This window comes from Schistocerca gregaria, chromosome 4, assembly GCF_023897955.1.
Source record: "Schistocerca gregaria isolate iqSchGreg1 chromosome 4, iqSchGreg1.2, whole genome shotgun sequence".
Taxonomy (NCBI): domain Eukaryota; kingdom Metazoa; phylum Arthropoda; class Insecta; order Orthoptera; family Acrididae; genus Schistocerca; species Schistocerca gregaria.
Genome location: NC_064923.1, coordinates 550,534,817 through 550,557,124, shown reverse-complemented (window position 1 = coordinate 550,557,124; position 22,308 = coordinate 550,534,817). Strand labels below are relative to the sequence as shown.

General features: G+C 42.9%; 1 protein-coding gene across 1 annotated transcript in view; it reads right to left on the bottom strand.

Annotated features, from left to right (window-relative positions):
* LOC126267021 (putative serine protease K12H4.7) overlaps positions 1–18,763 on the bottom strand; it is a 66,700-nt gene extending 47,937 nt beyond the window's left edge. Inside the window, exons 1-4 of the mRNA XM_049971794.1 lie at positions 18,727–18,763; positions 12,678–12,899; positions 2,934–3,115; positions 86–321 (exon numbers count right to left, since the gene is read on the bottom strand). Coding sequence (XP_049827751.1) covers positions 86–321; positions 2,934–3,115; positions 12,678–12,899; positions 18,727–18,729 — 643 coding nt within the window. The 5' untranslated portion in view covers positions 18,730–18,763. The remainder of the gene's footprint in view (positions 1–85; positions 322–2,933; positions 3,116–12,677; positions 12,900–18,726) is intronic.
* Positions 18,764–22,308: the final 3,545 nt, after the last annotated feature.

Genomic DNA, 22,308 nt, shown 5'->3' with positions numbered 1-22,308 from the left:
CTCCGGAAAACCTGGTTGTGGTCTGAAATACTAAATGAAGAATCGTAACGTCGCAGGCAGCTATTGCCAGCGTCCGGAAGGTTACCTAGGAAGTTGGCCTGTGCGAGGACGGGTCCGCTGGAGGCGACGGCTCCGTCGATGATGTCCGGGTAGCGGAGTCGCGCCCAGGCGGCCAGGTTGCCGGCGTACGAACCGCCGAAGACCACCCATTTGGCGGCGCCTAGCTGAGGGTTGTCCTGGCGCTGCTGCCGGATGAAGGACGCCAGGTCCTCCAGCGCCTGAGTCGAGTTCAGGTAGCGCAGGTTCGCCGAGCTCGTGTCACTGCGGAAGCAGGGATAAACCAGTGGAATGATTTAGTCTCGTTCCCGTATCTGGGAACGACACACAGACAATGCTTTGACAATACATGTTTCTAATGTTTCGATAAAATCCATAAGTACCTCTGGCGTTTCAGAAGACACACAGAAGAATGACACGTATAAGCAGAAAGAGCATTCATAATAGCCGTTGTGGCGTAGTCGCCTAGCGTACCAGTTGGGGCTAGTCGGGTCAGAATACACTATGTGATCAAAAATATACCTCCAAAAAAATACGTTTTTCATATTAGGTGCATTGTGCTCCCAGGTATGGCATATGAGCGACCTCAGTAGTCATTACAAATCGTGAGAGAGCAGAACGGGCGCTCCGCAGAACTCACAGACTTCGAACGTGGCCAGGTGATTGGGTGTCACTTGTGTCGTACGTCTGTACACGAGATTCCCACACTCCTAAACGTCCCTAGGTCCACTGATTCCGATGTGACAGTGAAGTGGAAACGTGAAGGGACACGTACAGCACAAAAGCATACAGGCCGACCTCGTCTGTTGACTGACAGAGACTGCCCACAGTTGAAGAGAGTCGTAATGTGTAACAGGCAAACGCCACAACATCACACAGGAATTCCAAACTGTACCAGGATCCACTGTAAGTACTATGACAGTTAGGCGGGAGGTGAGGAAACTCGGATTTCATGGTCGAGTGGCTGCTCGTAAGCCACACATCACGCCGGTAAACGCCCAACGACGCCTCTCTTGCTGTAAGGAGCGTAAACATTGGACGATTGAACAGTGGAAAAACGTTGTATTGAGTGACGAGTCACGGTACACAATGTGGCGGTCTTGACGGTAGGGTGTGCCTATGGCGGCGAATGCCTGGTGAACGTCATCTGCCAGCGTCTGTAGTGCCAACAGTAAAATTAGGGTGCGGTGGTGTCGTGGTTTACATGTAGGGAACTTGCACACTTTGTTGTTTCGTTTGGCACTATCACAGCACGGGCCTACATTGCTGTTTTAATCACCTTCTTGCTTCCCACTGTTGAAGAGCTCTTGGGGGATGGCGATTGCTTCTTTCAACACGATCGAGCACCTGTTCATAATGCACGGCCTGTGGCGGGATGGTTACATGACAATAACGTCCCTGTGATTGACGGCTTGCACAGAGTCCTGACCTGAAGCCTACAGAACGCCTTTCGGATGTTTTGGAACGCCGACTTCGTGCCAGACCTCACCGACCGACATTGATACCTCTCCTCAGTGCAGCACTCCGTGAAGAATGGACTGACATTTCCCAAGAAAACTACCAGCACATTATTGAACGTATGCCTGTGAGATGGAAGCTGTCATCAAGGCTAAGGGTGAGCCAACACCATATTGAATTCCAGCATTACCGATGGAGGTCGCCACGAACTTGTAAGACCCGGATACTTTTGATTACATAGTGTAAATTATTTGGCAGAAATGATAGGCAGCAATCTGCGGTCATTTACTGATGATGCTGTGGTGTACAGTAAGGTGTCGAAGTTGAGCGACTGTAGGAAGATACAAAAGATACAAAATTTCTTTTTGGTGTGATGAATGACAGCTAGCTCCAAATGTGGAAAAATGTAAGTTAATGTGAATGAGTAAGAAGAACAAACCTGTAATGTTCGGCTACAGTATTACTATTGGCCTGCTTGAGACAGTACAGTCTTTTAAACAACTGGGCACAACGTTGCAAATCGATCTTAAATGGAACGAGCGTGTGAGAACTTCGGTAGAATGTTGTCTGCGTCCTCCCCCCCCCCCCCCCCCCCCCCGCCCCCCGACAAGTTTTGTGTACCCAGGTTATTTACTGTTAGCGATGCATTTCGGAAGGTTATACTTATTTACTTCTGACGCAATGTGATAGGTTTGTCTTGTACTGTACCTTAGAGTTAACGAGTGGAGACCGTGAGACCGGCAAATAAAGTAATATACCTTACGTCAGTGTAAACATATAACTGTCTAACCCAATGCAAGAAAATAATGAATGCTTGCCAGATGCAAGACTGAAACCCTAAGCCCCACGCGCGTGTAGGACTGGAGCCACACCGACGTGAACACTTGACTTTCGTTATGATGGTCAGGTGCGACAGACCGACAAATTCCACCGCTGCACTTACGGCGAGATACGTCGTCTGGTGACGTCAGACGTTCAACATCTTTTATCCGCTTTCGGGTTATTTCCCGACATTTGCGGTACCATGTGTCTTATATTAAATTACTTATCTCGGCGTCATGTACGTCGCTTTGGCGATTTTGAAACTTTTTGAAGAATCACCCTGTAATCCGGATCTCTCCACATGCGATTTTTACGTCTTCGGTCCCTTAAAAAAGGCTTCTAGGGGTTGACGATTCCTTTCGGACTACAATGGGCTACAGGAAGCTACGTACTTCTTCACCCAAGCGGATACAATGTTTTACCACATGGTAACTTCAACCGGGTTGTGTCGGTGGGATTTTGTCTGGTGGGAAGACCGATTCTGAACAGTACAGTCCTTATATTCTGTGCTGCACTTCTAGTTCTGGCGACTGAGCTACATGTTGTTCTTACTTAAAGCTACGAACTACGGCACAATGGGAATGTAGTGTACTCACGGCGTGGGCCTGCTGGAGCCGTAGAAGCGGTGTTCCAGTTCGTACATGTAGGCGCCGTGCTGCACAGCCAGGTCGAACATGTAGCCTCCAGCCAGCCACGTATCACTGGCTGCAGACTCCCCGCTGATGAAGAGGAAGACGGGGCCTCCAGGCCTGTAGTACTCGCCGCTGCGGTAGTAGAGCTGCCGAAAGCCCCACAAGTGATCACACAGCAGAAAGGCTTTTCAGTGTAGGAACACGCTTCGTTCTTTATTTTGTAGCCTAAAAGTCTTTAGTCAATTCACAGTACCACAAACCATACCACTGGTAGCAAAGAAAATTCTGAATCTAATCTATGACTATATATTCCGGACAAATCCTTATATTCTACTGACAAATATTTATTTAAACGCAAGCAGCTCGTGTAGATTTATACTTTGTCGTTAAACTTGTTTTTCACTACTAGCATGAGATGTAAAAAAGACAAATTTCAACTAATTTTTTAATTAATGCTAATTAGTATAATGAAAACGGCCATCTTGCAAACCAACCCCCTCCCGCCCCCCCCCTCACTCACACTCACACACACCCACACATACAAAATCATTTATCTACTGGGTGATCAAAAAGTCAGTATAAATCTGAAAACTTAATAAACCACGGAATAATGTAGATAGAGAGGTAAAAATTGACACACATGCTTGGAATGACATGGGGTTTTATTAGAACTAAACAAAAACAAAGTTCACAAAATGTCCGACATGTGGCGCTGGACAGCAAAACTGCTACTGTGACGGGTGAGAAGTACGCCGATATGTTACAGAATTGCATCATCCACAGCCTGGCTGATAAACATCTGCTGGAACCTACGATGTTTATGCAGGATGGCGCTCCACCCCATATTGCTAGACGCGTGAAAGATCACCTGCGCGCTTCGCTTGGTGATGATCGTGTGCTCAGCCGCCACTTCCGTTATGCTTGGCCTCCCTGGTCCACAGACCTCAGCCCGTGCAATTATTGGCTTTGGGGTTATCTGAAGTCGCAAGTGTATCGTGGTCGACCGACGTCTCTAGGAATGCTGAAAGACAACATCCGACGCCAAAGCCTCACCATAACTCCGGACATGCTTTACAGTGCTGTTCACAACATTATTCCTCGACTACAGCTATTGCTGACGAATGATGGTGGACTTATTGATCATTTCCTGTAAAGGACATGATCTTTGCTTTGTCTTACTTTGTTATGCTAATTATTGCTATTCTGACGAAGCGCCATCTGTCGGACATTTTTTGAACGTTTGTATTTTTTTGGTTCTAATAAAGCCCCATGTCATTCCAAGCATGTGTGTCAATTTATACCTCTCTATCTACATTATTCCGTGATTTATTCAGTTTTCAAATTTATACTGACTTTTTGATCATCCAGTATAATGTGTAAAACAAGTCCTTTCACATCAGTTCGATTGATATTGAAATTTTGAAGATATGCTTCCCACGAGAGGTAGGAACGCCAAGCAATCATCCGATATAATATGTAAAACAAGTCCTTTCACATCAGTTCGATTGATATTGAAATGTTGAAGATATGCTTCTCTCGAGAGGTACGAACTCCAAGCAAACCGCTGGCGTTCCTACCTTTCGGAGAAGCACATCTTCAAAAATAGGAAGAATTTTGAAGAGATTTGATATTAAAAGTGTATTCTCTCCGCCAGCTAAGACTAGAGCGCTTTTTGGCTCACTGAAGGATGATTTGCGTTTGAGGAAGCCCGGTCTCCACAAAATTCCCTGTCATTGCGGGGAAGCCCATATTGGATAAACGAATCGTACGGTGCATGATCGATGCTTGGATCACTATCTCCACATGCGTTTATTTCGTCCGGAAAAATCTGCAGATTTAAAATGTTATACCACGAGAGACAACTGGTTTCCCAGAGTCGCATTATTGGGGCTGTGTAGTGAAAGAAACTACTGAAATCCAGCCGTCTGGCAATATCATAAACAGAGATCGTGGGTATCCTTTAAATAAGAGTTGGAGCCTTGTTTCGTTTCACATTAAAAAACAACGTCTTTGTTTCGGTCATCAAAATGTGTCAACACTGTTTGATACCCATTTCTCGTTTAGCGAGTTTTCAGCACCGGTGCACTGTCATGCTTTGAGCTAGAGGTCAGTTATGCTCGGGCACTCACGATGGAGCTACAGGTGGCGTATAAAGGAGCCGCCGCTGCGGTCTGATTTCAGTTCTGGCGAATTAGTGCGAAGAGTAACTCACCTGATGATGACAGCCAAGTGGGCAGCCGAACTATTGTGTCAAGGTGACGTTATGTTCCGGCTGGAGACCCGACATGAATATCACACTATCCTGTCCTTTGGTGCCGCCTCTGGGTGCTCATTATGATGAACATTGTCGAGCACTGAGGACCGTGGCATTGACCTGTGCCGTACGCTACACTGGGCATGGACCATAGAGGGTCCGTCAGTGCGTTGATTATGTAAGCTGTTGCAACTCGCCGCCACGCGTCGCGCTCAAGCTTTGGCCAGGTTTCAGGGTCACGCTGATAACGAGCCGTGCGGCCCCTTCCTCCTTATATCTCGAGAAAAGAACTAGAGAGAATCGAGCTCACAGAGAGGCTCACCAACAATCGTTCTCGCCACGAGCCTTCACCACCGGAAAAGGAAAGGGGTGAAGTGAGAGTGGCACACAAAGTATCCTCCACCACACACCGTGAAGTAGCTTGCGGAGGGTATATGTAGATGTAGTAGATGTAAGAAGGTACATTGACACTAGGACGCCAGCCAAGCAGTTTAAGACAGTCAAAAACAGTTACTAAATTTATAAAAAGCTGATAAAAAATATGCGTTTCGACGTTACAGCATAAGTATGCAGCAATTTAGTAAAGTATGATAGTATAACAGTCGAGTGATATCGTACCATTTAAGTGGAGAACTAGGGTCGAGATACTTGCTCATACGTTTTATAGTGTGAGCTCGTAACACGAAGAAGAAAATTGTACTTCAAGTCGGGTCATCTTCTTTAGATTTTTATACATCTGCATCTACATGGATACTCTGCAAATCAGATTTAAGTGTCTGGAAGAGGGTTTATCGAACCATCTCAATAATTATTTATTATTTCAATCTCGTTTAGCGCGCGGAAAGAATGAACACCTATACCTTTCCGTGCGAGCTCTGATTTCCCTTATTTTATCGTGGTGATCGTTTCTCCCTATGTATGACGGTGTCAAAAAAATATTTTCGCATTTGCAGGAGAAAGTTGGTGATTGGAATTTCGTGGGAAGATTCCGTCGCGACGGAAAACGCCTTTCTTTTAACGATTTCCAGCCCAAATCCTGTATCATTTCTGTGACACTCTCTTCCATATTTCGCGATAAAAGAAAACGTGCTGCCTTTCTTTGAACTTTTTCGATGTACTCCGTCAGTCCTATCTGGTAAGGATCCTACACCGCGCAGCAGTATTCTAAAAGAGGACGTACAAGCGTAGTGTAGGCAGCCTCCATAGTAGGTCTGTTACATTTTCTAAGTATCCTGCAAATTAAACGCAGTCTTTGGTTAGCCTTCCCCCCAACATCTTATATGTGTTCCTTCCAATTTGCCGGCCGTTGTGGACGAGCCGTTCTAGGCGCTTCATTCTGGAACCGCGCGACCGCTACGGTCGCAGGTTCAAATCCTGCCTCGGACGTAGTTGTGTGTGACGTCCTTAGGTTAGTTAGTTGTAAGTAGTTCTACGGGACTGATGACATAAGATGTTAAGTTCCATAGTGCTCAGAGCCACTTGAACCATTTGAACCTTCCACTTTAAGTTGTTCGTAATTGTAATAGCTAGGTATTTAGTTGAATTTACGGCTTTTAGATTAGACTGATTTTCTTCATAGTCCTTAAGCATCAGTCCTTTCGAAACAGAGAGAGTTCGCGTTCTCATTTCAACCAACTTGTGAAACAACTCTTGACATCACTATCGATGAACTGTTAGTTTTATCCTTGATCTAGATGATGCACCGGTTTTATTTAAAGGACCTCCCCATAGACATTGAAAGAACTATCGGAAACTATTGGTTTGGTGCATAATTTCGTGGCGTTTTTCCATAGGTTTAATAAACAGGACAGATACACGTAGCAAGGCTTTAGTTATCAATAAAACATTCCCCTTCACTATTTTAAACAGTTGGAAACGCTGGGGTAACTTTCTTGATTCTGCGACTGAGGAAATCACATGGTTTTCAGGTGAAGAACTCGTCCAGCCATGTTGGACCGCATTTTCATCCAGAAAGGAAGTTCCTTGAAGGCTGTTCGATAGAGAGTCGAAAAGGTGAAAATCTGAGGGCGCAAGATCAGGTGAATAGGGTGGGTGCTGAATGACTTCCCAACCCAACACTTGTCAAGCAGTATGAGGGCGGTCATTACCGTGGTGTAGCATCATTTCACGCAGTCTTCCTGGTCGTTGTTCTCGGACTGCGTCTGCAAGACTTTTCCGTTGTTGAAAATAAGAAAATAAATGCCAACTGTCATGATTAAATCCTGGGGAAGCAATAAGTAATACACACAACACCGTGGCTATCCCTCCAGATGAGTAACATTACCTTTTGCGGATGGGTGCAGGTCTTTGTACAAGGAATTACTCCTTCGTTTTGGATCTTTTCCTTTTGCTTCCATAAAGGCACCATTTCTCGTCACCAGTAACGATACAGGATAGGAATGGTCGGTGTCATTCACTAGGCACTTGATAACGAGCAAACGGAGACGCACTTATGGCCGCCCACTGATTTTTGTGATTTTGGCTTAGAGCATCCGATGCCCGTACAGACGATTTTTGAACCTTCTCCATTGCATGCAGTGGTCAAATGACATCGTAACTGCCATGGTTCACCAAATTAGCCAGTTCTCGAGTGCACTGACGTGGATCATTGTGGATTAATGCTTTTTTAATCAAACAAAGAATATCCTCTTGAACTTGGAGAGTTGGTAATGTCAGAGCGACGATCCTTAAAACGAGAGAACCGTTTTTACGCCGTGCTCGGTCCAATGGCATTACTCCCACACATGGCGCAAATGATTCTCGTTGCCTCCGCTGCTGTCACCCCTTTACTGACCTCAAAAAAAAGAATCTGTTGGAAATGTCCCGATTTCTCGACTTGGCACTCCATCTTCTAGGGTCCACATGACAATATGTAAACTCAGAAATCAACAGTGAAGTGGAAAGAAAAAAAATGACAGTCGATAAATAAACCAGTGGCATCCGAAATACAAAAACGGTACGAACTTGTGCACGAACCGAATATTTAAAAATTGTAGAACTTGTAAAAGTCGTTAGTAGGAATCTTTTTTTTTTATTTTATGACTTGTTTCAGTCCATGTGATCATCTTCAAACATATGTGTCTCCCTAAACTAGTATAACATAACGAATTTATCGCCAAAATAAGCTTTCCTTGTTTAGCGTATCGAATGTAAACATCGGCCTGACGGGTGACGTTGAAACCTGGTTGTGAAATTTAATGTTGTGTTTGACTAATTGTGGGTAATTATGGGAGTGATAGGAATGGGGCTGGCCGTTTATATTCTCGAATAACTCCGCGGGTTTCTGTCTTTAATGTCCCCATGCGCTGGAGGTTCGCTTTCAGCAATGTCACTGACACTTATTCCAAAACACTCTGTGGAGACATGTTTTACAAATACACTTATCTTTCCTAGAATTTGCTTAAAACCTTTGACTTTAGATCGTCTCCCCAACTGTTGTTACGTCCCATTCTACACAGTCTGAATGACATCAACGATACTTATACTGTGTGATAGGTGACTGAAATTTACCACTAATCTCGCAGTCGGATATTGTGAGGTTTGTTATGAGCATTATCTTGCATTTATTAGCATTCAAAGGCAGCTGTCACTCAGTGATGTAACTGAGTGTATACTGCCTTACAATAGTCCACCGACGTCACTTTGCATAGACAATAGCATCTTTGCGAATCTGAGTTCCTTCCATATCTATTGAACATATTAAGTCCCGTGACTGCGTTCAGTCAAAAATTAGTTGAGACTTTCTGGTGTCTTTGCCTTTCCTAAAGCCTAATCGATCGACATCTAACAGATCCCTTATTTTGTTCTCCATTATACTATTTATTACACTTGTCAGAAAACTGGATGTATTAATTGTTACGCTGACTCTGTAATAATTTCACATTTATTTTCCGTGCCTAGCTTTGGGTTTATGTGCATCTTACTTTAACAAAATCTAGATGGTGTATCTCTAGTCTCACAGACCATACAAACAAGTATGAATAGTCCATTAGTTGACAATTACACTGATTAACTATTCTGAAACTGCCTCTGTTGGCTCTATAGGGTCATTCAGTACCTGCTGGCCTCCGTGTTAGCCTCTGCGAAAGGCGCCTTTCAGAATCGGTATGGCTGAGCGTGGGGTCAACACACAGCTGTCATGGTTTGCGGCCAGCTTTCCAGATCTTGGAGTCACTACTTATCACTTATTTAGCTCTTCAGTTGGCACCACGAGGGTGGGCGCTCCCCATTCTAGACCCCTCACCAAGGAAACACCCCTGGCAGCTCTGCGAATCGAACGTGGTACCTCCGCATGTCAGTCAGACACTCTGATGAGTTGTCTATGGAGACGAAAACTCCCGACTCTCCCTCCTCCCTCTCCCCAATGATTTTCGAATTTCCAAGAAACGTTATGCTTTAGACCTTATTTAATAGTCAGTCATCCAAAGCTCTGTCAAAATTTGGCGCTGCTACTGGACACGTTATGAGTTCCAAGTCAGCTCTCATTTCTTCTTGTACCACGTCATCAGTCCCTCGTCCGTCCGCCTGTCCGCTTTCTCCTGTAATTTAACAACGGAATTCCTCATCTGTTTTTGCCATTGCATTTATTTTCACAGAAAGTTCTTCTAACGTTTCTAGATGTCAACTTTGTCACTCCGACGACCATTTCTTTTTCGAGTTCTTCTCATATCGCAAGTACATACTTAGCTGCAGTTTCTTTGCCCTTCCTGCTTATTTAATCCTTGACTTCTTGTCGTTTCTGAGCCTTGAAGTAATTCTCCTGTTACCCAAAATTTCTTCACATTTATCTTACAACTATATTTGCCAAACTTCCGTGTTCATTATCACAATATGTACAGGTCTACATGAACTTACCAGCACTTTTCCAGTTCGCACTTTCTTGGGTTTTGGAGATGAAGAATGTTGCCTGTCCTCTGGAGCCTACTTCCATTCACATTCGTAAAAATACACCCAAATTTTATCTCCCGGTACAATACAGTTATGAAATGCTTCCCCTTCAGTCTTGTTCTATGGCAAAAGCTCCCTACACGCATCCATGCTCCTGTCTTTCATTTCTGATGGGAAATGTTTTGTAACCCATCTGGCACACACTTTTTGAACATCTGTATATCATGAAAAGTATGGCGGGCTGATCTGACACAAATGTTCATTGTTGCTGCAAAACTATTCACTGCAATACGCCTGTTTTCCCGTACCAACTCATCAACTTCTGCAATTTTATTCTCCTTGGTGGTACCGACAGAGCGTCGAGGAGTGGCAAATCGTGAACACTTGTTTGTTTAAAAATATCTGCCCACTCGTTCACTTATGTTCGACTCAGACAACTTTCACCATATTGCACAATCATCCGACGGTGAATTTTGATTGGTTTCAACCCTTCAACTGACAGAAATCTAATGACGCTCCTCTGCTCCACGTTGGTGCAAACCTGCAAGGATACTGCCGTTTTGTTACTCTGATTCCAGCATCCTCTTCACGTGGCAGGCGTGCCAACACCATCTGATAATAGTTCTAGGACACCACTAAAAACAACAAAGGAAGCACAAACTTGGTCGAAGATTTGTAGTTATTATACGGCTTTTCCAGTTATTGATTGAATGGATCTCGTATACTCATCGCTGATTATTGGTATATATGAAAGTTCTTAACAAAACAACACACACACACACACACACACACACACACACACACACACACACACACAAATATAAATGTCGTCCGATTACATTAAGGCAAAACTGGCATCTGCGTGCTAATGATTGTTTAACACACTCAGAACAACCAGGTTTTTTACGAATAATGGCTGCAGCTTCAACCAAAAAGGCAGTCTGATTTTCTGGAGTGTATGTTGTTGTCTCGTACATCAAACGCTTCGTCTCCCACAGCAAAAAGAAATCCATACGAGCTTAGCACGGTCCGTAAAGATATATTCATCACACGGCAGTTCGAACATCGTCTCTGAGCATCAACAGCGTGACAACCTTCCTCTGGCGGAAATGAAAGCTTGTTTCTTTTTATCACCTCCACTCTAAAATCCCGTATACGTAGTTTTTTTATACTTCCACTTCAAAAAGTAAATTTGCTAACAAACTTACTTGCTTCCATATCTCTGTTGATACGAGAGTTACGAGAATTGAAGATGCAATAAAACTACATACGCTGATGCAAGTATTTTTTTAATGTAACAGTATATTTTTAATTGCATTTAGAAGTTCTTGAACAGAGAAGTACAACGCTTGTTAATGTTGCGTTGAAATTTTCGCAAAAATACCTGATAAATGTACTAAAATCGAAGCGCAAGTGAGCTGAATTCAGCTCTTGCGGAGTGAACACCTGCACTGGAGTTCTCATGACAGGCTCTGCCTTTGTATCAAGTCCTTCAATTGTTTTCTTGTTTCCACAGAAGCTGCTCACTTAAACACATACACGCATATTTAAAATAGTTTCTCTATGCAGATTAAAACTGTGTGCCGGACCGAGACCCGAACTCGGGACCTTTGCCTTTCGCGGGCAAGTGCTCTACCAACTTTTTAATCGTATTTTGTTCGCTTTCGTTCGGTGCATCTGCTCGAGGCGGACGTCGAAAGACATCCATTTAAGTTCGTTGTTGATCGATTAACTCAGTTTTTGTATTACAGAGGGCAGATAACCCTCTGACCGAACACGCTGAGCTACCGTGCCGGCTGTCCAACTGAGCTACCCAAGCACGACTCACGCACCGTCCTCACAGCTTTACTTCCGCCAGTACCTCGCCTCCTACCTTCCAAACTTTACAGAAGCTCTCCTGCGAACTTTGCAGAACTAGCACTCCTGAAAGAAACGATATTGTGGAGACATGGCTTAGCCACAGCCTGGGGAATGTTTCCAGAATGAGATTTTCACTCTGCAGCGGAGTGTGCGCTGATATGAAGCTTCATGGCAGATTAAAACTGTGTGCCGGAACGAGACTCGAACTCGGGACCTATGCCTTTCGCGGGCAAGTGCTCTACTAACTGAGCTACCCAAGCACGACTCACGCCCCGTCCTCATAGCGCACATTCCGCTGCAGAGTGAAAATGTCGTTCTGGAGTTTCTCTGTGTCTCTTTTGATATGCTGTAATTTATCATACAGTTCTCTGTAGAAAAATTTTAGCTGATCGAGTATCTTGGTTGTATAAAGTAGGGCCTCGAGGAAATACTGTTTTATCTTACTGCCGTAGGCCTATCTTCTTCTGTATTCAACGATAAAGCCTGGTACGTGGTGATGTTTACACAGCAAGAGCAGACTGTGGCCGCCTTCCCTTTCAACTTAAGAAAATTTCTCAGATACTTCACTGAAAAGTTTGGCCATTGACATTAACTGGTAATGTACCACTGTACTCGTCCTTTAAAAAGCTTTCGAATTCCATTACGGCACCAAATAGCTGTACATTGAACTACGTTTCCGTGATGTCCGCCTTAGCCGATTTACGTACCTGTCTCCAGGTTGCAGTGTTGGTCGAATCGAAGTGGTCCAAGACTTGCTCGAACCACAGCTGTTCGATGCCAGCCCTGGAGGTGACTTTTGGGGGACGGAGCTTCCTCAGCATCCAGTCAAACGTGGGGCGGCGCCGTTGGCGGTTGTCCGTGGGGGCGGCGGCGCACAGCGCCAGCAACGTCGCCAAGGCGACCACAAGTAGCAGCACTCTACCCATCATCTGCAGCAAACGAGGAATCTCAGTAAAGCTAACGATAGGGGCTCCTGGTAATCTTATATGTTGGGACTATGTAACCTCCTTGGATTGGGAAATGTTATACGAAAAGTATTGGGTTGTACAAGGGAGCGAACTAATAGATGTATTGTGAGTAACTTGGTGTATTAGGGATAGGGGCTGCAATAATTGCAGCTGGGCAGCTAAAGAAGAGGTGGAAGGCTTCACTGTGGTGGGACATGGAGGTTATGGCTGATAGAAAGTTTGTATCTCGGAGAAAGTCACATGGTCTGGGACGGGAAAGGAAAGTTAAGATGTGTAAGGCTATGAAGTGTTTGGAAATGCGGAGTAGGTAGTTTGTAGTGATATTATTGCTACAGTTACTTAGGGTTTTTGAGGGAGGGAGATACATTAGGATACTAGGAATCGGGTTTACAGGAAAGATAACGTAAGCGAAAGAATTCGAGGTATCTGAGAAGAATTGGGAACTTTTTAAATCGGTAAAGGATGTGGGTGGGGAAGACAGTGGAATATAAAAAGTGAAGTTGAATACATGTGCTTTTATTACTTTGAGAAGGCGATAAAACTAGAGATGTCATCGTCTGTACTACATTCGCATAGTGCGGATACGTCAGAAGAAAAACATGTATGCACGATGGTTGTGAAGTTCAGTCACCACGTTCGGTCTGTTGTGTGCTTTTCTTTTCCATTGTTACCAGGAGAAAATTACATGTTAATTTCATTTTAGAAGTTGGGCTAAGTAGTTGTGGCTTGTAAGGTAGAGGCTTCGAGAACAGTAATTTTCCTATATTTATTGCCTGGTCTTTTGTACAATTCATGGACAGACAGCATGTTATACGTAGGAGAGCGTTAAATAGGCAGTAGGTTTGCTGGCAATAAAGGAGGTATTTAGATGGTTGTAATTAATTATTAACGCACAGAAGTAGAGTTTGAGCAGAAGACCAGGACTCCCATACACTGTTGTAGGTTTTAGCGATGTTTATGGAGTCGTCAAGTGAGGTATAACATTTGTTATGTTGTTGGGATATGTGGTGAACTAGGTGAAGGAGTTGATCAGCTGAAGAGAAGTTGGGACGAAGGACCTGATCACCTGCAGAGAAGTTGGGACGGATCTGGGAACAGGTAGGTGTGAAAATAAATCGAATAAACGCAAAAAAATGCAGCTTTCATATATGTAATTATATAATTTAATTATATATTTGTCTCGACCAGAAATATTTTATAAATTTCCTGACTCGTTTCGGCCCAACCCGTCGTCAGAAGACGTTGTACCGACGACAATGAGACATTTTGTATCGATATATTTCATGTGCTTTGAAGATAGCCAGTGGCTCCGCAGTAAATTATAACTTTGTTCAATGACTTTTTCCACGTGATTTCTACTTCGGTGTTAATGACACGCGATGCAGAGTGCGATCGAGTAAATTCAAGTGTCTACAATTTTGTGCAAGCAGCACTGTCGCAACACGTCTTGAAATAAAATTATATGGTAGAAGACGTCAAACGATTGTTTAACAGTAATTCAGAATTAAATTTAATTTTTAGGTTGTGTTATAAACAAGGACTGAGTAGAGTCAAATCTACTAGCAGAAAATTCGCGGTGCCCAATTCAGTGTTCTGAATACTGTTGATACGTTGCGCTGTCATAATTACGGCGTTATTCTCATTAAATCAGTCGAAAAGTCTGTTTCCGCGAATCGTTCCTTTGAAATCTTGTGTTCATTTTTACATGTGATAATTGGCAGCATATCCGTACAGGAACCTCATTCGTTCTTTTGGAAATTTCACTTGTGTTTTATAAGCACACGAGGTATGCATACAATACACAGTTCGTTAACATAGTATCTAATGTTTCCTGCGAACATTTTTATGAATACAACGGCGTATTTAAGACCCACACCCATGCTCGTACCACGAATGGGTAACCTCTGTTTTGAGAGACAACTACGTTACTGGTACCACCAGATTACGGAAGTCGGTCGGTAAAATTAGTACTCTTGCAACATACGGATGCACTTATCATTGTATATAGGCCAATATAGAAAGCTATCATCTCTCCCTAACTCTCGAATCGTATAATGACGCGTTAACTCCTTTTCTCTTTCGAATAATGATATGCCTTTTTTTCTAATGAGCAGCACAATGTAATCCGACTTCTGGCTTATACATGAACTTAGTATTTAAGTTCTTCAGCGATCGATCTTAGCGTCTCACCTCTTAACACGGCTCTGACATCTATGTACAAGGCTTCATCGCTTATGTAGAGACCTTTGATTTCTTTTGCCAGCCATCCGTTTCTACGAATGTACATCATTTTCTCCACATTAATCATGAAAATAACGTCCACGGGACACGAAATAGGGTAATTTCGAAATCCGTTCGGTTGAAGTCGCGCGGAACAAACTGTAGAATCAGCGCCACTATCAACACCACCATAGGAATCGCCAACATTACTCCAAAGCTTGCACGTACGCTGTATGAATGTCGATCTACAATCAGCTTAGTGCTGAATAAAGCACATCGCAGATAATATCTATAAAACTAGTAGCGAGCGTAGAGAATGGTTGTGAACAAAAGTGTTTATCGTTTAACAAGGAATAAGTCTTTGAAGCCCACAACTTTGGGTTGTCAATAGTGCAAATGGATTAGTGTTGCAGGAGAGCTATCACATCAGCTTTTTCCTAGCTCCAGTCAAGAAAGACGAAGCCACTGGGGCAGATATGATGAAAGAGCAAACTTAATAGACGCAATGTGCTCCGATATTGGATGATTGTTTTTCGCCAACAGACATGGAACTCAACTAGCCGATCACTCTTTACAAGCTGGAGTCAGCCTGTCAATGGGTCGCAAACTCGCACTTACGCGCTAGCCCATCAGACTCCTACTGTATAAGTAGCACATCACACTTATCCACTGTCGAAAACTGTACCCTACAACTGAAACACACCTTTGCTGTCCACCTTGAAACATTGCGGCTCTTTCTACTATGTGTTCATGGTTACATTTCCTCATGTTTGTTAGCAATGGGCCAGAAATGGCAACTGTTTATAGTCTACGTTATGTAAATGTAAATAATTTTATTAAAACAACTCTGTAAAATTTACATACAATTCTTATGTGGAAGTAACATTGTGGAGGGCCTGCTCCTTTCTAAAAGTAATTACTGACAGTACAAAGGCTTCATGTTTGTTAGGGATTCTGAACATATTTATATTTCAGTGCAATTTGCAGTGGTATAATAAAGTGACAGTTGGTGATGGTCAACGATGTCCGGCCGTTGTGAAGGACTTTTGTTTGGGTTGATTTTGGGGGAAGGAGATGAAAAAGCGAGGTCATCGATCTCATCGAATTAGGGAAGGATGGGGAAGGAAGTCGGCTTTGCCCTTTCAAGGGAGGAGGATTTTGGGACCTTATTCGAAAGTAAGACCGGGATTCAGCGTGGACCTGTTGCAACACTTACAAAGAAGCACCTCCATTAAAGTGTGTCCTCTACTGAAACTAGTCTTAAAACATCTGAGTAATATAGCAGCGTTTCAACTGCTTCATGTATTCTATCCTTTGATGCTACTTGTAACGTGTATCGCACATGGTACCCAGTCGTATAGCAGAGTAAGTAAGGCTACAATTCCCTAAGGTAAATGAACTAATCTCCATTGTAAACAAAGAATTTGTTGAGGCACCATCAAGAATACAGGCGTTCAAATTACAACGTTCAAGTGCCATCTGAACCTGCTGTTACCCGCTGGGGCACGTGGTTAGCGGCAGCGTAAGACTACAGTAAGCATCTTTCAGCAGTATAGAAGATAAATGGAAATCTATCACCTTTGTAAACTCAGCAAAAGAGTTACTCCAAGATCGCTCAGTCCAACAGGATTTAGCTTATATTAGAACCAACAACACATGTATGGTAAGAATTATTTTCGAATTAGAAAGCTCAGGGAGATCTATCTGTGAACATTTCTTTACTGGAGCAAGTTAAAATGAATATTAATGAAGCACCAAGTGAAGTGGGAGAGAAAGTACTGGAAAAAAATGCAAAAGGTTTTACAGAGAACACCAGGCTGTAGGACCTGTGCGCAGCAGCATATGTAATTAGCAGAAAATCCAGTTCCTCTGATTCTAGCATTCCTGTCCAGCACGTGTCGAAAGTGAAGTACACCTCCGTCACATCTGCTGATGCAGTACGTTCTTTTTCAGAATGAAAATTAATACTGACTGACAAGCGCCCTAGCTGTTCTCTAGAAAACCTAGAAGAGGTTTTATTTACGAGTACTTACTGTGAAACCAACTAGGGTCTGAATCTATAAAACCACTGATTTAGCGGCATTTATTAAATTACATATTATATGTGTTTCGACATATGGCTATACATGTTTTATATCATATTTTTATCTTGTAACAACCAAAAAGTCTAGGACGAGTCTGAACATTAAAGTAATAGAATGTTTGCTGTGTTGTGCAACTATGTATAGTTTCATTTTCCTTGAACAATATGTCTATAAGTCAACCAGTACGTATTTTACATTATGTTTAGTTTTTATTCATAATACTCTTTAGGGCTTATTTTATTTTTATATAGCCTAAATGAGATACTGAAGTGTCTAGTTCAGGCAGCTAAAATGCACTTTTTACGATGTTAAAAATCCGTTGTCTAGTAGTATACGATTTCTTCGGAAAATACCATTCCCTTTCGGACACTTAGTCGTGGTAGAATTTCGTCGATAAATTCCACGTCATTAGGTTGACAATTAGGTTTAAATTCCTGCATTAATTACAGACGATACTGCTATAACTGAATTCGTTATCAAAATAGCTACGTCCCACCGCACGGGAGTTTCGTTGCTCCTGCGAGGTGCTACAAACAGATTTCGTTCGGGAGTAGTTAATCAGTAGTTAAATGTTCAGTACTATTAGATACTTCCTAACCAGCAGAACTGGGTATACCATTATTAATAAGGACGGAAACGGGTCAGAATCGATAGTAGTCTGAAGCGTGCCGGAAGAAAGTGTGAAAGAGCAGTTAATGTACATGGTACCCTGAGCTGATGCAGCAGGCTACGTTTTCATATCAGTGAACCAGTTCGCAGGTTTCGCAGTCGCATACACTGTAGTAAAGTCATTAAAGGTAAAACTTCCAAGATACATAAATGTAACTAAAAATTGTAGTAGTAAATAGCAGTCAAAAAGCCACAGTAGCCGACGTATAAGAAGCAAGATTTCTGTGTAGAGCCCTCTCGCAGCCACATAATTGATAAGCCATACAACCCTGGTGGTACGAGTGTCCAAATAATTAGAACCAATGCCTAAAATAAGTATTTGACGACTTTTCTCTTTCCTGTTACAAAAGTTTGCAAATTTATTAGTCTATACCAAAACTACCCAGAGGCGTTTAGCCGTCCCTTTCATTTCTTTGATACAGTAAAACTTTTGTGTTTTGAAGTAATTATTACTGGCCACATTGCCACTCTGTAATATCGCCTTGTTGCGTGACATTTTTTACGATCCCGTCACTCTGAGAAGATGATGGTATACATCAGACAACTGCTATGAGAAAAAAAGCTAAATAGAAGATACGTAATGAAGATCGTCAGTTAACTTTTCGCACCGTAACACACTTGGTTAGCAGTCGGAGAAATATGTTGTATACAAAGGTACTAATAAGATCTTTTTTCTTATTTTTCAGCTAGGAAGTATCAAACAGAGGCGCCAGAAATTACTGCTGCTCTCATAAATACGATAACAACAATCATTAACTGTAACTAAATGAGATATTGAAAAGTAAAATTGTAAATGTTAGTAAAATTCTGCTTACCATTCGGTTTTCAACTACACGCACCTTACGTTCTGTTCGTCAGAAGGTATATATAACCAGAAAGCTTATCAGAATGTCTTGGAATACAATCAGATACCATTCATATCGAGTCATTCAGCTGAAGGACAGTCACTATCTCGACAGTGGCGCGATTATCCGGTCATCAAGCAAGCTTAACAAAGGTAAGAGATCGAGAGATACATCGTTTCTATTCTCCCACCAGAACCTAGTGCCGGCAAATTTGGTATAGTGCTTCAGACATTCATTACTTAGTCCAAATAGGTCATTGTAATTCCCACATAAAAGTGTATAATTTCCACTTCTTAATAAGGCGTTACCAAAAGCGTAGTTTGCTTTATGATTTTGGCATGAAAGAGGAGAACAGAAATTGACATTCATAATATAGAGCTCCCCCCACATGGCTGAAAAACAACTCTCAGCTTCCCCGAACAATAATGTCATGATTTTATTTTGAAACCACATGACAAATTAAAACTGTATACCGGACCGGGACCAGCCGGCCGCGGTGGTCTCGCGGTTCTAGGCGCGCAGTCCGGAACCGTGCGACTGCTACGGTCGCAGGTTCGAATCCTGCCTCGGGCATGGATGTGTGTGATGTCCTTAGGTTAGTTAGGTTTAAGTAGTTCTAAGTTCTAGGGGACTAATGACCACAGCAGTTGAGTCCCATAGTGCTCAGAGCCATTTGAACCATTTGAACCGGACCGGGACTCGAATCTTGGACCTTCCTCTTTCGCGGACAAGCGCCCTATCGACTGAGCTATCCAAACACCAAACTTCTCACTGTATTACAGCCATCATCCCTATTCACCAATGTCACTCTGGCATTTCGCCCGCCGATTGATTCCTTATGCCATCGCTTCGGCTTTTCCTAGCCTCTAGAAACCCAGAAACGTCTTTGTAGGTCCAACTACCGACCATTTACCTGGCAAGAGAACAAACGCATCCTCATTCTATTTTCATTATAGTTCAAATATCGTCTCGTCGTTTTCTTTCTCCCCTATTAATTCCCAATCTTCGTCTCGCAGTCACTCACCGTGCCGTTGTTTTCGAACGTATTTTGCATCTAAAGTCCATATCTCACTGCCATAAGTCTTAACATGTAATACGGACTGATTGTATACTTGCCTTTCAGACACATTAGTGGTTTTCTTAAAAACTATGTTTAACTCTCCAAAAGCATTTCAGACTATTTTTATGATTTCATCTACTTATTTTCTTTGCATATAGTCGTTGTCTTCGACAGCCCTTGGCACAAAATCTCAGCAAATTTTTTGAGCTACAATGCGTCTGCTGTATTCTTTGCAGTATTTTGATTAAACTTTATTTTAGTCAAATGTAACCCGATTTTCACTCGTGCTTTTTAACTTACTCTTCTAAGTTCTTTTAATCGTTCGTGACGTTCATCTGCAATGAAGGCAGTAAGTATAATACCACGAAGCCCCGATTATTTAAAGAATCAAATTCTCATATTTAAAGAAAGCTTCAAATTTCTAATTAGTTTCAAATGAGTTAATATGTCAAATATTTGACGTTATGCATGCACGTGACAGAAAATTTAGAAAAGGTTTCAAATTATTTTTAGAGTTTGCTGGAAGCCACTAAGTGCTCTCATTATGAAATAGCGCATGAGTAATAGTCTGGGTAACTGGCGGTCCGTTGTACCAAAAGCCAGTTTTCACACATCTCAGTGTTTATGAGTAATATCTCTTGAATTATGTTTCGTACAATGATACACATTGAAGCGAAAAACGTCGTGAGGTACCTCCTAATATCGTGTCGGATCCCCTTTCGTTCGACGTAGCATGGACTCAATGACGTGGCATGGACTCAATCATTCGTTGGAAGTCCCTGTAAATATTCTGAGACATCCTGCCTCCATAGCCGTCCATGATTGCGAAGGTGTTGCCAGTGCAGGATTATGTGCACGAATTGACCTCTCGATTATGTCCCGTAAATGTTCGATACAACTTCTGTCCGCCGATCTGTGAGTCCAAACTATTTGCTCTAATTGTCCATAACGTTCTTCAGACCAGACGCGAACAAATGTGGCCCTGTGACATGGCGCATTGACATCCGCAAACATTCCATAGTTGTTTGCGAACATGAAGTCTGTGAATGACTGCAAACGGTCCCCAACTAGACAAGCACAACAATTTGCAGTCAGTGATCCGTTCAGCTGGACCAGCGGACTCAGTCCATTCCGTGTAAAGAAAGTCCACATCAGCTTGCAGGGCCTTGTTGATGACTTGGATCCATGGCTTCATGTGTCTGTGCCACACTTCAGCCCTACATAAAAAATCTGAACTCTCCTGACTAAGTCGTCCAGGGACCAACTGATATGGTTACGAACCTAGGAGAGGCGATGCAACTGACGTCGTACTGTTAGCTAAGGCACTCGCGTCTGTCGGCTTCTGCCATAGCCCACTAACGTCAAATTTCGCCGCGCTATCCTAACGGATAGGTTTTTCGTTTGTGCCTTGTTGACCTCTGCGCTTATTTCGCGTAGTGTTGCTTGTCTGTTAGCTCTCACAACTCCACGTAAACTCCACCGCTGTCGGTCATTAAATGAAGGTCATCGGCCACCGCGTTGTCTATGCTGAAAGGTAATACCTAAAATTTGGTATTCTCGGCACACTATGGACACTGTGGATCACGGAACATTGAGTTTCCCAAAGATTTCCGAAATGGAATGTCCCATGCGTCTAGTTATGACTCCGAGTTCAGAGTCTGTTAGTTTCCGTCGCGCAGGCATAATCACGCCGGAAACTGTTTCATATAAATCATATAAGAACAAATGACAGCTGCGCTAATGCACTGACCTTTTATATCTTGTATACGTGATAGTATACTTACTCACTTTACGTGATCAGGCCCAATGGACCGCGCGCCGCTTTGAGAGATTGCCTCCAATTCAGCCTGTCTTCGGCTCCTTTCTGCAAATCCTTCCAGCAGGCCGACACTCTGAAGATTTTTGGGTATGCAGTCACTCCATCGAGTCCCAGGTCTTCCTACGGGACTTCTGCCGGTTGGCTTGGTATTGAGTACAGTTTTCGGCCATCGGTTGTCCTGCATTCGAGCAACATGCGCTGCCCACTGGAGTCGTTGTGTCTTCACGATGTCCGGCTCTTGGTAAATATCTTACAACTCTGTATTGTGACGAATCCTCCATTTTCACTCTTACTATCGTAAACTGGTCCAAAAATCTTCCGAAATACTTTCCTTTCAAAATTCATCAGTCTGTTCAGAACTTCCTTGGTTGTACTCCAGGTGTCACATCCTTATAGTACTACTGGCTGTAGGAGAGTTTATAGATGTTTATTTTGAAATGTCTTGACAGACATCTGATTTTGAGGAGAGCATTAAAGCTATGGTAATAACGATTAACTGCCTGTAGTCTTGACTGTATTTCCATTTTACTGGATGGTTCATCTCTGAATACTGCACCCAGGTGTTTGAACTCCCCGACTTAACGATAAGAACCTTCATTTGCCTATAAGGGTGGAAGTGGTCCCTGGGTTTCATTATATCTACGGTGTAGAACCATGTATTCCGTCTTGTCAC